Below are 15,771 nucleotides of genomic sequence, written 5' to 3'. Positions count from 1 at the left end.
ATCCCAGGACCCTGGGATCATGACCTGAGCCGAAGGCAGACGCTTAACGACTGAGCCACCCAGGCGCCCCTAAAATGACATTTTATTTATTTTTTAAGATTTTATTTATTTATTTGACAGAGAGAGATAGTGAGAGCAGGGGGAGTGGGAGAGGGAGAAGCAGGCTCCCCGCTGAGCAGGGAGCCCGATGTGGGACGATCCCAGGACCTTGGGATCATGACCTGAGCCGAAGGCAGACGCTTGACGACTGAGCCACTCAGGCGCCCCTTCTTTTTCTTTTTTTAAAGATTTTATTTATTTGACAGAGAGAGAGACACAGCGAGAGAGGGAACACAAGCAGGGGGAGTGGTAGAGGGAGAAGCAGGCTTCCCACGGAGCAGGGAGCCCGATGCAGGGCTCGATCCCAGGACTCTGGGATCATGACCTGAGCCGAAGGCAGACGCTTAACGACTGAGCCACCCAGGCGCCCCTAAAATGACATTTTATTTATTTTTTAAGATTTTATTTATTTATTTGACAGAGAGAGATAGCGAGAGCAGGGGGAGTGGGAGAGGGAGAAGCAGGCTCCCCGCTGAGCAGGGAGCCCAATGTGGGACTCGATCCCAGGACCCTGGGATCATGACCTGAGCCGAAGGCAGACGCTTAATGACTGAGCCACCCAGACCCCCCCCCTTTTTTTTTTAAGATTTTATTTATTTGACAGAGACAGCGAGAGAGGGAACACAACAAGGGGGGGGTGGGGGGGAGGGAGAAGCAGGCTTCCCGCTGAGCAGAGAGCCCGATGCGGGGCTCGATCCCAGGACCCCGGGATCATGACCTGAGCCGAAGGCAGATGCTTGACGACTGAGCCACCCAGGCACCCCAGCAGTGAGCATTTTCACATGTAAATGTTCTGTGCAATCGATTCCTTTGGGCTAGATTTCTAGGTAGAATGACTGAACCAGATGGATGGACCTTCGGTTAGCACTGAATTCTGTACATGCTAATAGGAGCCTAGAAACCACCCTAGTGAGAAGAGAGCACAGAGCCCCTGGTATCGAATTCATTGTTACTGGATGTTGCTTGTGGAGAAGAAACATGGTGTTTGGAGGTGTCCGAATGAAGACTAGAATACATTCAACAGAAAAGATTAAAGTTGATTTTGAGAAAGGGACTTAGTAATGAGGTCTGGAGCTGCCTCAAGGGAGAACTGGATCAGAACTTACCATGATTTCTTGAAGACATGAAGAATTCATAGTTTGGTCCCTTATTTGGGCAAGACTGGATTTGGACCAATTCAGCAAATACTTTTTAAAGCCCTTGTGTTTGGCTGGCCCTGGGATCCCAGAAATGAGTGAGACAGACGTTGTCCTTACCCTCGAGGTACTGGCCAACACTGAAGATTTGTGGAAACAGTTGTAGTTTTGATAAGTGCTCTGAAGGAAATGTCTAGGACAATAGGAGGAGGTTAGGAAAGGGGACTTAGCCCCTCTCTCCTCTCCTTTGGGGGACTTTCCAGGTGCCCGGGAATTCTCAGCTCTGGGGTCTTAGTATGGCTGCCTGATTCTGTGCATCCACTTTGGGGCACAGGGTGTTTGGTTGGTAGGGTTCCCTCTGAAGTTGAAAATCATAAGCACAGAGCTGTCATGAAGAGAGATGGAAGGACTCAGAAATCGGATGAGTGCTTACGGGGAACTGAGAGAAATGTCCCTGAGAGTCCTCACGTTTTTGATAAAATGTAAGAAGCCTAGCAACTAAAAGTTGAATCCTTGCTAACTTAACTTGATTTGTTAAATTAACAAAATCTTTGATCCAACTTCAAATCACAAATCTAAGCTGTTTCAACAGATGGCCCAAATATTTAAAAATTCTTGAAATAATCCTTATTTGAAACCGAAGGCCTACAGCTTCTAAACTACTTTCTGAGTGGATTTCTGCGCTAATGGGAAGCAAAATAATTTTCAGAACAGAGTGACATAGTCAAAATGACAGCCCAGTGCTGACACCAGGAAGATCATTGTGGATGTCCACAGCAGGCGTCCCTGACAACAGGCATGGCCATCTGCCACCCCCTCCCCCCCGCCCCCGTTCATGCATTCTGCCTGCTGTGGGAGGATGGTGCCCAGAACCTGACCCTGTTCACTTCATCCTCGCCCCACCCTGCTCAGCAGATAGTGGAGCACCGGGGTCCTGCAGCCAGTGAGTGGTGGGCCTGGGTCCGCTTGGACTCTGCAGCCTGCTGTCTTCAGTACATCACTCTGCTCTGTGTTTATGGTGGGGATGCACATGCCTTTGGACCTGGGGAGTCATTTACACGGGAGACGTTGGTGGTTTAACTGTCCTCAAGGCAGTATGGGGAAGTATAAAGGATATGAGTCAGGAGAACATGACCTCTTGAAGTCTCTGCAGCTTGATGCTGTGAAAATTGGCATAATGTGCTATAGCTGGGAGGTGTGAAGAGGAGGATGCGGAGGGGCTGACTCACAGTGGCAGTTGCTTCTGCAACAGGAACCATTGTTGTAGAAGGCCATGAGCTGCATGAAGAGGACATCCGCCTCATGTACACCTTTGATCAGATGATAGGAGGGACGACGCGATACGAAGCGCACTCGGATGCCCAGGTATTTTTCTCTTCCCTAGAATGTTTCTTTGCCAAAAGATAACATAAGAGGAAAAGGTAATTTGCCTGTGCCTTTCCTGAGTGTTGACAGCTGGTCTCAGAGTACAATAAACCAGATATTCATTTTAGATTGGCTTTACTAAATTACTCCATTGTATGCTCTTAACATGCGCATTTCTTTTCTTTTCTTTTTTTTTTTTTAAATATTTTATTTACTTGAGAGAGAGTACAAGCAGGGGGGAGAGGTGGAGGAAGAAGCAGACTCCCCGCTGAGCAGGGAGCCTGATGTGGGACTCAATCCCAGGACCCTGGGATCATGACCTGAGCCAAAGGCAGATGCTTAACCTACTGAGCCACCCAGGCACCCCGTCCCTACATGCGCATTTCTTTAGCATATACGTAAATAGACATTTTGTGACCTCTGCTTGCAACTGTCCTAAGTGTTGGGTCCTACAAAAATGAATAAGACATAACCCCACCCTTCAAGGAATGAGCCAGTCATAGAGACAGAAAAGTAAGCCAATTCTTACTCTTCTGCTTGGTAAGTTATCTGGTAGAAATGAGCACAGAGAGGGGCTCCTTTCCGAAGCCTGGCGTGGAGTCAGGTTGGGGAGGCACATCCTGGAGGAGGATGTGCAGCAGTTTTGGATTCTGGGGTCAGTGCTTTTTGTCGTGATGGATCAGAGCATCTCTCTTTGCTTTTTTTTTTTTTTTTAAGATTTTATTTATTTATTTGACAGAGACACAGCGAGAGAGAACACAAACAGGGGGAGCGGGAGAGAAAGAAGCAGGCTCCTGGCCGAGCAGGGAGCCCGGTGCGGGGCTCGATCCCAGGACCCTGGGACCATGACCTGAGCTGAAGGCAGACGCTTAACGACTGAGCCACCCACGCGCCCCCTCTCTTTGCTCTTGACCAGACTTTTCTGGCAGACAGGTCATAAGATCTCTAGGTTGGGCGTGGGGGGCTTGTGGGAGTTCCTCTGTGCACAGGACGTGGGGAGTACCATGTGAGGAAGGCCAGCCTCAAACTCCTCAAGCCTTTTGCAGTGGCTTGAATTAGATGTAGGCTGAGCTCCATGTGGGCAGACGGCGTGAAGAGCCCACACCCTGATGGCGGCCAGCCTGAGGAAGTCAATGAAGGAAGTGTCCTGGTCTTCTGAGATTGCTGACACAGTTCATGTACTGTGGGCTGGGGTGGCCCTGCCCCACCTCGCCACCCATCTCCAGTTCTGCCCTCATGAAGTAGAGCAAGTTTCTGATAAAATTTCCTCAGAAACGTTCCTGCTGGGGCGCCTGGGTGGCTCAGTCAGCTGAGCATCTGCCTTCAGCTCAGGTCATGATCCTAGGGTCCTGGGATTGAGTCCCACTTCGGGCTCCCTGCTCGGCGGGGAGCCTGCTTCTCCCTCTCCCCCCTGCCACTGCCCCTGCTTGTGCTCACGCTCTCTGACAAATAAATAAAATCTTTAAGAAAAGAAAGAAACATCCATGCAGCTGGTGCTTGACTTACAAGTGTATCCCCGTCTGTGGGCGGTCACACCACGTCCTCACTACGTCTGTGCCCGTGGCAACACCGCATTTTTACGTCATCGACGTCCTTCACGACAAATGGCGTAGGAAGTAGATGAAGTCGGGAAGAAGATGACGGTTTAAATCCTGTCAAACATGTCGGGGTCTCCTGTAGAAACCGTGTCTTGAATCACACTGACGGACTAAGGGTTGCAAAGGCTCCTGGCTGAAGAAAACAGTGGGCTGCTCTGGGGCCCTCACGGGCTCATTGGCGGTGTGAAGGGCTGTGTGGCCCCGACCCCACTTCCTGCAAGGGCAGCGAGTGCCCGTCACACAGACGAAGAGCAGTTACACGGGAGACTCACCGCTCCTAATCCTGGGAGCGGCCCCTGCAGAAGGAAAGGAGGCGCTGGACCAGTGGAAGGAATAGCTCCTTAAAAGAAGCACCTGAACCATAATGAAACTAGCTTAATTTTGTCTCCTTTGCTCAGAATAATTAGTGCGACATGACAGACTTCTCAGAATTTAACTTAAGTACAATTGTGCCGCGTTTGAGATAACTGTTCCTCCTTGTTTGATCGTCGTGCTATGCACTCTTCATTCCTACAGGTTTTGGTTCTCTTAGATGTCACCCCTGACCAGTCAATGGTGGATGAAGGAGTGGCTCGGGAGGTCATCAATCGCATCCAGAAACTTCGCAAAAAGGTCAGTTTGTCACATTAAGAACAAGCCAACTGTTTCGTGTTTTTTGTTGTTGTTGTTTGGCTTTTTGGTTGTTGGGTAGGACAGGAGAGGCAGGTAATATAAACCGCTGTAATTGAGTTTATGGTCTGTTCACATTGTGCCCTGCAGGAAAAGTGGGCCCCTTCCACTCCCTACTCGTTTGCCCCAAGCTGGACATGGCTCTTTTGTTTCTCTGACCAGGAACTTTCAGCCAACCTGTCCCCCTTGTCCACCTCTTTCAGTTCCCCAGGGTTTCCACAGAATCGTCCGGATAGATAGCCCTCCTTACTGGCGCAGTCATCAGAGAGGACAGTGGGTGTCTGAGGAAGGGCTCCTAGCTCAGGGAGACATTGTTGGATCTGGACAGAGGGGCGGTTCTTCCTCACTGGGGAGCTGGGAGCCAGGGCAGGGGCCCAAGCCTATTGCCTGCCCCACCAGGTGAGGGGGCCAGGAGCTCCCATCCCTCAACCCCAAGGAGGGGCTTCCCCACCTCCCACCAGAGCACAGGCTCCCCCACCCAAGGAAGGTCTCCCATCCCCAGCTCCGCGGAGAGGCTCCCTCACACTGACCAGAGCGGGGGCTCCCACCCTCCCTCCTCAGGCCAGGTGTCTGAGACCTGTAGTTCTGGGTCTCAGGAATCCACTTTCAGCAGGTAATGGAATGCTTGTGAACTCTACCTCAGTTCAGAGTTTTGTAAGTGGGTTTTTGCTCAGTCACTCCTTTGTTTCAGAGGAGGATTGGGCAGGAGGCTGTGTGCTCCCATAATGATTCAGCACAGGACTGTCATCAGTCCTGTTCAATATCACCGTACGTTTTGATTAACAGTGTGCTTCCTTTTTAAATTTTCTGTATGTACTTTCAGTGCAATCTGGTTCCAACTGATGAAATAACAGTTTATTATAAAGCAAAGTCTGAAGGGAAGTATCTGAATAATGTTATCGAAAGCCACACAGAGTTCATATTTGCCACTATAAAGGCTCCCTTGAAACCGTATCCAGTTCCAATGTCAGATAAAGTCCTTATTCAAGAAGAAACGCAGGTGAGTTCTGGGTTTGTTGAACTGCGAAGAGATGTAAGGTTAGATTTTACGTTGTTTGTGGAGTGACCTCTTCATATTCTGCCCCCAGTAGTGACTGGCATAGTCCTCAGTCCTGAAGTACTGGGTGGGTTTGGGGAGGGGTGTCCAGAGAGGAGAGGGAGGGAAGGTGGAGCTGTTCTCACAGCAGTTCTCCTGGGAAAGGTAGCCAGGAGGTACGTAAGGGTTGCCGGGAGACCAGGGGCTATGTGGGCCTGCTTTTCCTGAAACTAGAGAAGTTGATGTCGTAGATTCTGGGAATGACTGTTCAAAGCAAACAACAGTTGATTTGAAGAGCAGTTGACGTTTATGGTAGTAGGTTTTCCATAAAATTACAGTTTCATTTCTTGTTGGCACATTTTAGTTGCAACTATGAAAATCTGATACCAGGACATGGAAGATATTGGCCATGATTCAGAAATAGGTCATTTATAATAGGGGAAGGAGTTCCTTTCTGTATCAGTCACTGACTCTGCCATGTATTCCTTGTCTCATTCCTTCTTTCTTTCTTTTTTTCATTCCTCCTTTCTATAGAAGGGACAGATGGTACAGACAGGCAGGGGCTGGATGTCACTGTTAGTCTTTTCAGTGGGGCAAGTTACAAGATGGTTTCATTTTCTGTTCTGCATGTTTTTAAAAGAACAAGGTGAAAAGAGAAACGTGAAAAGTCAAAGCTTTTGACTGTTTTAGTGATGAGATTGAATATGCTCGCAGAATCCTACAGAGCTCTAGGTGTGAGAAGTAGCTGCTATGTTAGTTGGTGACACTGGTCAGTGCCACACTTACTCAGTCCCACGCTCTCATGTGCTTAGTTAAAGGGTTCTGACCTGGAAATTACAATCACCAGAGGATCATCCCTGCCTGGTCCTGCTTGTGCATATGTCAATCTTAACATCTGTACAAATGGCAGCGAGCAAGGTAAGAGTAAATTAATCCCATGGCTTGTGCTTTGCTTTTTAGTTAAACCTGTGAATGTCTTTAAGACTATTATAAGAGAATTAATAAAATCATACAACTTTCTCTTTCTAATTGCCATCAAAATGAATCCACAAAAGTAAATGATTGGACTTGCACTTCCAGGAAGATGGAGTAGACATGTTCTTCCCTATTCTTCCCACAAAGTACAAGCATACACCTTGGGTGTGATGGGGGAGAGAAAAGGGCTGGCTTTTCCTTTTGCCTCATAGATCCCAGACTTGGAGCTGAAGAAGCCGGCAACCTGGAAATGCCTAATGCAGACAAAAATGCTCCAACAAAATCCTGCTCTCTGTAGACAGAGAACCAGGAGAGGCGCAGCCTAGCAAGACAGAAAACTTCTAGACAGTATTTGTTCTATTCCAGCCAAACACAACAGAAGAAACTGGCCCCACTGGCAAAGACCAAGTCGGGAGCTAGACCTTTGTCAGGAGCCTCAGGCCCCTACCACCTTGTGGTATCAGAGAAGCCCACACAGTGAGCTGGGGCTTTCATCCTACCTCGGCAGGTCAGGTCTTGATCTCAGGATTTTGAGTTCAAGCCCCACATTTGGCTCCCCAGCATGGAGCCTATTTAAAAAAAAAAAAAATTATCTGACAGAATGTAAAGCAGCCATAATAAAAATGTTCCACAGATCAATTACAAACACAAAAGAAACAAATGAAAATAGGAAGCCTCAGCTAAGAAGTGGATATCAGGAATCAAATGAAGATTTTAAAACTGATAAATACAAGACTAGAATACAAAACCCAGTGGATGGGCACAACGGCAGAATAGAAGGGACAGGAAAGAGTCTGTGAAATGGAAGCTAGAGCAATAGAAATTACCCAGTCTGAAGAAAAGAGTTTTTTTTAAAAATCAGAAAAAAATGAACAGAATCTTAAGGATCTATGGGATATTTACAGAAGTTTAATATTCTGTCACTGAATTCTGGGATAAAGAGAAGGAACGACAGGACTGAAAAAGTAATCAGAAATAATGGCTGAAAACTTCCTAAATTTGGCAATACATGTACACCTACAGATTCAAGAAGCCGAGAGAACCCCATACCCAATAACCCAAAAACTCAATTCACATTGAGACATGGCGTAGTCAGACTTCTGAAAGCTGAAGACAAAGAAGACATCCTGAAAGCAGCGAGAGAGTATGCCTCCCTAACCTACAGGGGAAAACAACTGGACCAGTATTGGATTTCTTGTCAGAAACTTTGGAGGCTAGAAGGCAGAATGCTACAAGAGGAGTACTGTCGACCGAAAACTCTGTATCAAGCAAAATATCTTTCATGGTGAAGGGAAAATCAAGACATCCCTAAATGAAGGGAGACTAAAAGAGTTCATTGTTAGTATGACTAATTCTAAAAGAATAGGTAGAGGAAATTCTTAAAACAAAGAAAATGACAAAAGAAGAAATGTAGGGACATCAGGACAGAAGAAACAACAACAAAAAGAGTCAAAATATAGGTAAATTCAGCAGACTTTTCTCCTTGAATTTTCTAAATTATTTGATGGTTGTAACAAAAACTATAACATCTCAGTGTATATGCAAGAAATACTTAAGGAAATTGAAAGTAGAGGGGCACCTGAGTTGCTCAGATGGTTAAGCGGCTGCCTTTGGCTCAGGTCATGATCCCAGGGTCCTGGGATCGAGCCCCGCGTCCGGCTCCCTGCTCCGCGGGAAGCCTTCTTCTCCCTCTCCCGCTCCCCCTGCTTGTGTTCCCTCTCTCGCTGTGTCTCTCTCTGTCAAATAAATCTTTAAAGAAAAAAAAGAAAATTGAAAGTAGGGAAGAGCAAAGTGAGGGAAGGGAGGTCAGGTTTCTGTGCTTCCCTCAAACTGGTCAAATGCCAACACCAGTAGGCAAGTTGTTATGTGCATATGAGGTACCGCCTAGTGCAACCACTAAAACAGCCTGTTCTGGAGATTCACACAAAAACACTACAGAAATAAAAATGGGAGTTCTAAAATATGTTCATGTAACCCACAGGGAGCCTAGAGAAAGAAAACAGAACAAGTGGAAAGCAGAAAATAAGAGGGAAAGCTTAAGCTTACCGTCAGTAATTACACTAAATGGGGGAGGGGTCCGGCTGGCCCATTTGAGGGAGCATGTGACTCTTGATCGCCGGGTTGTGAGTTCAAGTTCCACCTCGGGTGTAGAGATTACTTTTAAAAAATAATAGGGGCGCCTGGGTGGCTCAGTCAGTTAAGCGTCTGCCTTTGGTTCAGGTCAAGATCCTGGGATCGAGGCCCACGTCGGGCTGCCTGCTCAGTGGGGATCCTGCTTCTCCCTCTCCCTCTGCTTACCACTCCCCCTGTTTGTGTGCTCTCTCTGTCAAATAAATATAATTTTGAAAAAAAAAAAAATTACACTAAATATAAACGGTTCTAAATAGACCAACTAATAGAGATTGGCAGACTTAGAAAAACACATTACCAGCTATATGCAATATATAAGGAAGTCTTCAAATATAACAGTACAGTTAGATTGAAAATAAAAAGACATACCATACAAGCATTAATCAAAAAAAGCAAGAAGGGGCATCTGGGTGGCTCAGTCAGTTAAACGTCTGCCTTCATCTCAGATCATGATCTCAGGGTCCTGGGATCGAGGCCCGCATCAGACTCCCTGCTCAGTGGGGTGTTTGCTTCTCCCTCCTCTCTGCCCCGCCACCCGCCATGTGTGTGTTCTCTCTCAAATAAATGAATAAGATCTTTTTTAAAAAATTTTTAAAAAACAAAGCAAGAATGTTTATGTTCATTTCAGTAGACTTCATAGCAAAGAAAGTCACCAGTGACATTAAGTAATGCTACAAATGTCAACCACAGGGAAAACATAAAGATCCCAAATGTGGATGCACCTAACAGCAGAGCTGCAAACCACAAAAGAGAGAACTGACAGCCTTAAAGGAGAATGAGAAAATTCAGTTTCAGTTTGAAATGAATATATACCTCTTTCAACAATCGATAGAAGAGCTAGACAGAAAACCAGAATTGAATGAACATTAATGGAACAGCTCACCCAGCAGCAGCAGAATGCACATTCTGTTCAAGCTCCCACAGGACATTTACCAAGCTGGATTGTAGGCTGGGCCATAAAACTCGTCAACACATTTAGGGATTGAAACCATATAGAGTATGTTGTCCGACCAATAATTTATTTATTTATGCTTTGTGAAAGATCCTGTGAAAAGGATGAAAGCTTGAGCTACAAGGCAGGAGGTGGTCCTTACAAACCATTTCCCCCGCCAGGTGTGTCCAAAGTACATGAAGAACTCTCCCCATTCACAGTTTAAAAAAGATCCAGTTAGGGGCGCCTGGGTGGCTCAGTTGTTAAGCGTCTGCCTTCAGCTCAGGTCATGGTCCCAGGGTCCTGGGATCGAGCCCCGTATGGGGCTCCCTGCTCGGCGAGGAGCCTGCTTCTCCCTCTCCCACTCCCCCTGCTTGTGTTCCCTCTCTCCCTGTGTCTCTCTGTCAAATAAATAAAATCTTTAAAAAAAAAAAAAAAGATCCAGTTAGACAGTGGGGAAAAGACACGAGCAGACGTTGACCAGAGGGAACATATAAGTGGCGTTTTCCTGGATTTTTCTTTCAAATTTAACTTCTTTTTCCTTCAGTTTTACTTATATTTGTGGTTCTTTAGGTGGAGTATTGCTTCTGGAAAATCCAAAAGGCGATAACAGGTTGGACCTTTTAAAGCTGAAGAGTGTTATTACTAGTATTTTTGGTGTGAAAAATACCGAGCTGGCTGTCCTCCATGGTGCCACAGGTACGTAGAAAGTCGGGAGCTGTCCTCTGACGCAAAGTGGGTCATTTGATATTGGTTCTGCTCCACAGCCATGCCTTCCTCCTGAGTCTGGATTGGCCCGGCCCTCAGTAGCCCTGCCACAGTGTCTCTGTGCCCCTGCTGGGATGGTGACAGCATCTGACACTGTGAACCTGCCCTCATCCCTGCCCAGATGGACAGCGTCTCTGTGCCCCTCAGGAGATGGAGCCTCCCGTCCTGTCTACTCTCTGTTGGCCACGGGCTGGGGTCCAGGCCTCAGAGACGCCCTGCTGTGCTTTGACTTTAGCAAGCATAGTGTCTGTGTCTTACTAGACCCAGATCCTCAGTAAGACGAGCCTAAATTAAGAGAGAGACATGTTGAAGTCCTTCCCCTGCATACCACCAAATGTGACCTTTGGAGACAGGGTTGTTGCCAGTGTGATTAGATAAGAGGGATGTTCCCAGGACTACACAGGGACACAGCCATGTGATGACAAAAGCAGAGCTGGAATTGGGGAACTGCAAGCAGACGTCTGTGAACCTCCAGGAGCTAGGAAGAGGATGGGGAGGGCCACCCTGCAGGCTTCCAAGGGGGCAGGGCCCACGCAACACCCCAATTTTGACGTCTCACCTCCAGGATCAGAGCCAGTAGGTTTCTGTTGCTCTAAGCCCCGCGTTTGTGATTCTTAATGGCAGCCATGTAAGATGAGTACACCCTCTTTAGTAAGAATCTGGATGCTCATTTTCAGGAAATTCTAAATAGCCTAAAAGAAGAGATGTAATTGGCCAACAAACACAGGCGAGCTGCTGGGCTGTGATGGAGGAGCCGCCAGATGGGCAGAGACTAGGGCAGGCTCGCGGTGTCAGATGCCATCACCCTTTGTGACCCGGCCCAGAGGAGTTCTGGGGAGCCACAGGTGCGGGTCCAGAGTGGAGATCCTACAGCCCCTGTTCCCCGGGGACCTGTCCCAGCCACGGTTGCGACCCTCAGCAGTGTTCAGTTTTAGGTCAATGAGATCTGCATGTGTTCCCTCTGTCTTGCTGTTTTTCACATGTGTTCCTGAGTCAAATGATCCGTTTTCTTCTGACTATAATTACCATGTTTTAGGATAAGGCTTCTTTTCACAGCGAAGTTTAGTGTTCTGAAGTAGGAGATTTTAAGAGAATCTATAATATCAGGGAAAATACTAAAAGAAAAAACAATTTGCCATGTATTTTTGTTATTGCTATTACGTGGTTTTGCAACATTCACATCTGCTATTTGCACGTCATTTAAGCCTCATTTGATAAAGAGAAATTAAGTGGAAAGCATCACTGCAAAGATAAAGGATAGTTTAATAATTAAGGAGAAACAAGTGAATAACTTCAGCTTTGCACTATATAGCCTGCAAGAGTGATTTGTCATTGCTCTCTTTGTTGTTATTTCTAGAAATACGAAACCAGACCGACTTACTGAGTCTTAGTGGGAAAACACTTAGAGTGGGAGCGGGTTCTGCCCCCGCTGTGGTGGACGGCCCCAGCACTGCGCTCTGCCACTACATCAACCTGCAGCTCCTGAACGCAGGCCCTCAAGGTGCGCCTCCCCCGGCCGCCAACCCTGCGCCGGCGGCCGGCGGCCAGCAGGTCGTGGGGGGCTGGCGTCGGGGTTTCCTTTCACGGTCTGCCTCGGATGTGGTGCCTTAAGGTGCGCACTCCCATCTGCCATGGAGAGCACACGCAGGCTTGCTTCTCTTGGTGTGTTTATGTGGAAACACCCTCCATCGGCAGAGTCAGGAGATGGGGTAAACTGGCACATAAACATTATTGTCAGATGAAGTGGAACTAAGTGCCGAGCCACTTAAATGTTTTTTGCCTTAATTTTTTTCCCTGGAAAGTGTTTTGAAATCTGTTGTACACATCTATGCCTCGGTCAGCAGACTAGATGGATATTTATTTTTCCTTGATATATTGGGCCCTCACCGTGCACAGCATGTGTTTACGGAGTATCTCTTCCCCAGCTGCGGGCCTTTATACCTGTTGGGATTTCCGTTTTCCCTGCCCTTTCCCCTCTGCAGACTGGATGCCCAGCTCTCTGGGCCCTGCGGGCTCTTGGAGCCTCCACTCTGCACAGGGGCCGGCGGCCAGTGGGGGGCAGGGAGGGGGGTGCGCTCTCAGGACCTGACCCAGCGGTGGTCTCTTCCGCAGAGTGTGTGAAAGGAACGGTGGGCACGCTCCTGCTGGAAAACCCACGTGGGCAGAACGGACTCACTCACCAGGGCCTTCTGTATGAGGCAGCCAAGGTGTTTGGCCTTCGCAGCAGGAAGCTCAAGCTGTTTCTGAACGAGACTCAGACACACGGTGAGGTGACAGATTGTGTTACATCTGCTTCATTTCTGGTTTTCTGGTGTCTTTTTTTTTTTTCCCCTTTCTCCAGAAATTTGCCATACTACAGTGTTAAATTAATTAAAAGGATGATTGCTTTTCACTTTTGAAAATAACCTTAAAAGTATATTGGTAAGCAATTAGAAACACATGCTTCTAGATAAATTAGCATTGTTTGCTTATTCTAAGATCATTCTCTTCCCCAAGGATCGAACGATGACAATATTGTAAAACAGCAGCTCGTGGGAAGCTCGTATCTGGCGTTGTGCTGCCGCCTCCACCGCGTGCAGGGCATGCCTGCAGGCTTTTTCTCAGCGAGTGCCCAAGAGCGGAGAGCCCTGTCACTCGGGAAGGGGACGGCGGCGGCCCCTGGCTCGTGTGCCTCTCCCCAAACCCACTCTGGTCTCAGCGTCCCAGAGTTGCCGGCCCCATCAGCCCCATTCTCTTCCTTCATCCCTGTCACACGCTAGGGCGCTCCCCATCGCGTGGCTGCTCCTGGAGCCCTTTCTCCAAACAGCTTCTCTGTGTGTGGCCATCCCTCCCGTCACCATAACTCAAACCTGTTTGTTCATTCAGCCCTGCAGCCTGGGTCTGCTGGATGCTCTGACGGGATCTGGCACCTCAGTGCTGGTGAAAAAGTGCCCAAAGTTATGTCTTGTCTTTGGTTCTCTGCAGTTTGAATGTGCTATACCCTGGTGTACGTGTTTTGGTAAAAGAGCTTCTTCACTCCGTCTCAGAACACCCACCTCTGTGCGCACACTGCCCATCAGTCCCCAAGTGCGTCTCCTTCACCCGCTAGAGCCTTGGTGTGTGAACCCTGGTGATTCATCCCTGCCGCTCTGCTGCATCTGCGCCTAGTGTGAAGATCGCTGTGTCTCACCCTACAGTGGTTCTCTTGCCTTTCAGGATGCCTTGTAGCTTGTTGTTGACAGTCTGACACGAGGTATTGGGGCACATGACCTGAGGTGAAAAGTTGGGGTGAGGCTGTATGTCTGTCTGGCATCAGAGGTGTCCATGCTTCTGCGTCTTCCGGCTCTAACCCTGTTATTGTCCTGTAGGAGCCCACAGGGGATGGGACTTGTTCTATAGCTGTGTGATTAGTGCTCAGTCTCCAGGGACCCTGTGTCCCTGGGCCATGACCCCAGCTTCTCTGTTTCTTCCTCTGGTGAGAGAGGGCCTGGCAGGGCCGGACCTGGTACATCCCTTCCTCCAGGCTGGTTAGGCCCTGGTTTAAAAAAAAATGTACTTACTAATCAGGAAGGACTTGTGCCATTTTGCTGGGATTTTTGTTCTGGAAGTCTTACACCTGTTTTCTCCCTCGTGTCCTCCTAAATTGCCTCCTCCTTGGGTGTCCAGTTGGTTGTTTTTTTTTTTTGTAGGCGCACTATCTCAATTCCCTTCTCACTTCCTTTTGTGTATTTCTCTTTTGCTATTTTCTTAGTGTTTACCACAGGGATTACAGTTAACATCCTAAATTAACAACGGTCTGATTTGAATCAATACCAATTTGACTTTAGTTTCAAAAACTCTGCCCCTGTTTGTATTCTTGTTGGGGAAACTGCTTCGTGTGTCCCAAAACATAAATTCTTAATTGTGCTTTATGTATTTGTCTTTTAAATCCTCTAGAAAACAGAAAATAGAGTTATAAACCAGACATGCGGCATCAGGTGGCGGTTACCATCAGCGTCCTTGCTGCCCAGCCCAAGGCCCGCTGGCGGTACTGGACACCTGGTGCTTTTGTTTATTCGGGATGTCTTCACTGCCCCTCAGCTCGGCCCTCATCAGCCAGATTTGGCCAGAAAAGCTCTTATTTTGTTCAGAATTGAAAGCTTGGGGTCTTCCCGGCACTTTTCTGTGTGTGCATCCTGCCCTGGGCATGCTTGCGGCTTTCCGAATCGCGCCGTCCTCAACTTCCCCCCCCGACTGTAAGCCCTCTGTCACATGATGCATCTGCGACCTTGCACCAGCAGCAGCAGCTGTGGGCTTGTTGTTTGCCTGACAGTATTTCCCAGCGATGCCTGCGATTTTCCTCCCTGGCTGAGTTCCAGGTTCGGCAAAACGGAGACAAGCACCCTCTGCAGGCCCCCCAGACGGCCCCCAGTCGGGTTAGGACACACACGGTGCCTTTGCTCTGTTCCTCCTGGGACAACGGGGTCCTCGGGCTGGGAGGGCTGGGCAGCCAAGCCCAAGTGGGACAACCACAGACCTTCCTACCACAAGTTGCCTTTTTCTTGATGTGGCATGCGCATGGTTTCTGTAAACCTTTGGTTGTTTCTAGAATCCTGACGACAGCAGTTGGTGGTGTTTCTGTTGAAGCTGCGTGTAAAGGAGCATCTCTGTTGTTGTTTGGGGATGCTGTCAACCCAAGCCCATTTCAACTCAGTGACTTGGGGCCACAGAGACTGTTTGGACAGCACGAGGGCCAGAGCCTCATGGGGCTGTGTCCTCTCTGTCCCTGGCCCACAGCAAGGCTGAGTAAGGCAGGTTCTCCATAGGGTTTGCTGAGGCTGACCAGACAGATTGTCATAAGCCCGGGGCTATGAGACCACCAAGTGTCTTCTCGGTTCTGGCGGCCAGAGGCCAGGTGTCAGCAGGGCGGCGTCCTCTTTGGAGGCTCCAGGGCAGCATCTGGTCTTTGCCTCTTCCCACTTCTGGTGGTTCCAGGCGTCCTGAACTTGTAACCCCATCACCCCGGCCTCAGCCTCTGTGGTCACAGCCAGTGTCCGGGAAATAGAACGTGGGCATATCTTCTGGAAGGCCATGACTCAGACCCAC

The 15,771-nt window shown here is 48.3% G+C and overlaps 1 protein-coding gene across 2 annotated transcripts in view; it reads left to right on the top strand.

The window, feature by feature from the left end:
• Window positions 1–15,771, top strand: part of IARS1 (isoleucyl-tRNA synthetase 1) — a 68,814-nt gene that overhangs the window by 50,075 nt on the left and 2,968 nt on the right. For both annotated transcript variants that reach the window (XM_021694327.2, XM_021694325.2), the window contains exons 27-33: window positions 2,488–2,600; window positions 4,715–4,810; window positions 5,691–5,867; window positions 6,716–6,821; window positions 10,513–10,638; window positions 12,065–12,208; window positions 12,820–12,972. In XM_021694327.2, coding sequence (XP_021550002.1) covers window positions 2,488–2,600; window positions 4,715–4,810; window positions 5,691–5,867; window positions 6,716–6,821; window positions 10,513–10,638; window positions 12,065–12,208; window positions 12,820–12,972 — 915 coding nt within the window. The remainder of the gene's footprint in view (window positions 1–2,487; window positions 2,601–4,714; window positions 4,811–5,690; window positions 5,868–6,715; window positions 6,822–10,512; window positions 10,639–12,064; window positions 12,209–12,819; window positions 12,973–15,771) is intronic.

Source organism: Neomonachus schauinslandi, chromosome 13 (genome assembly GCF_002201575.2).
Source record: "Neomonachus schauinslandi chromosome 13, ASM220157v2, whole genome shotgun sequence".
NCBI classification, from domain to species: Eukaryota; Metazoa; Chordata; class Mammalia; order Carnivora; family Phocidae; genus Neomonachus; species Neomonachus schauinslandi.
Note: the sequence above shows the minus strand (reverse complement) of the source record. Positions and strands in the feature narration are given on the sequence as shown.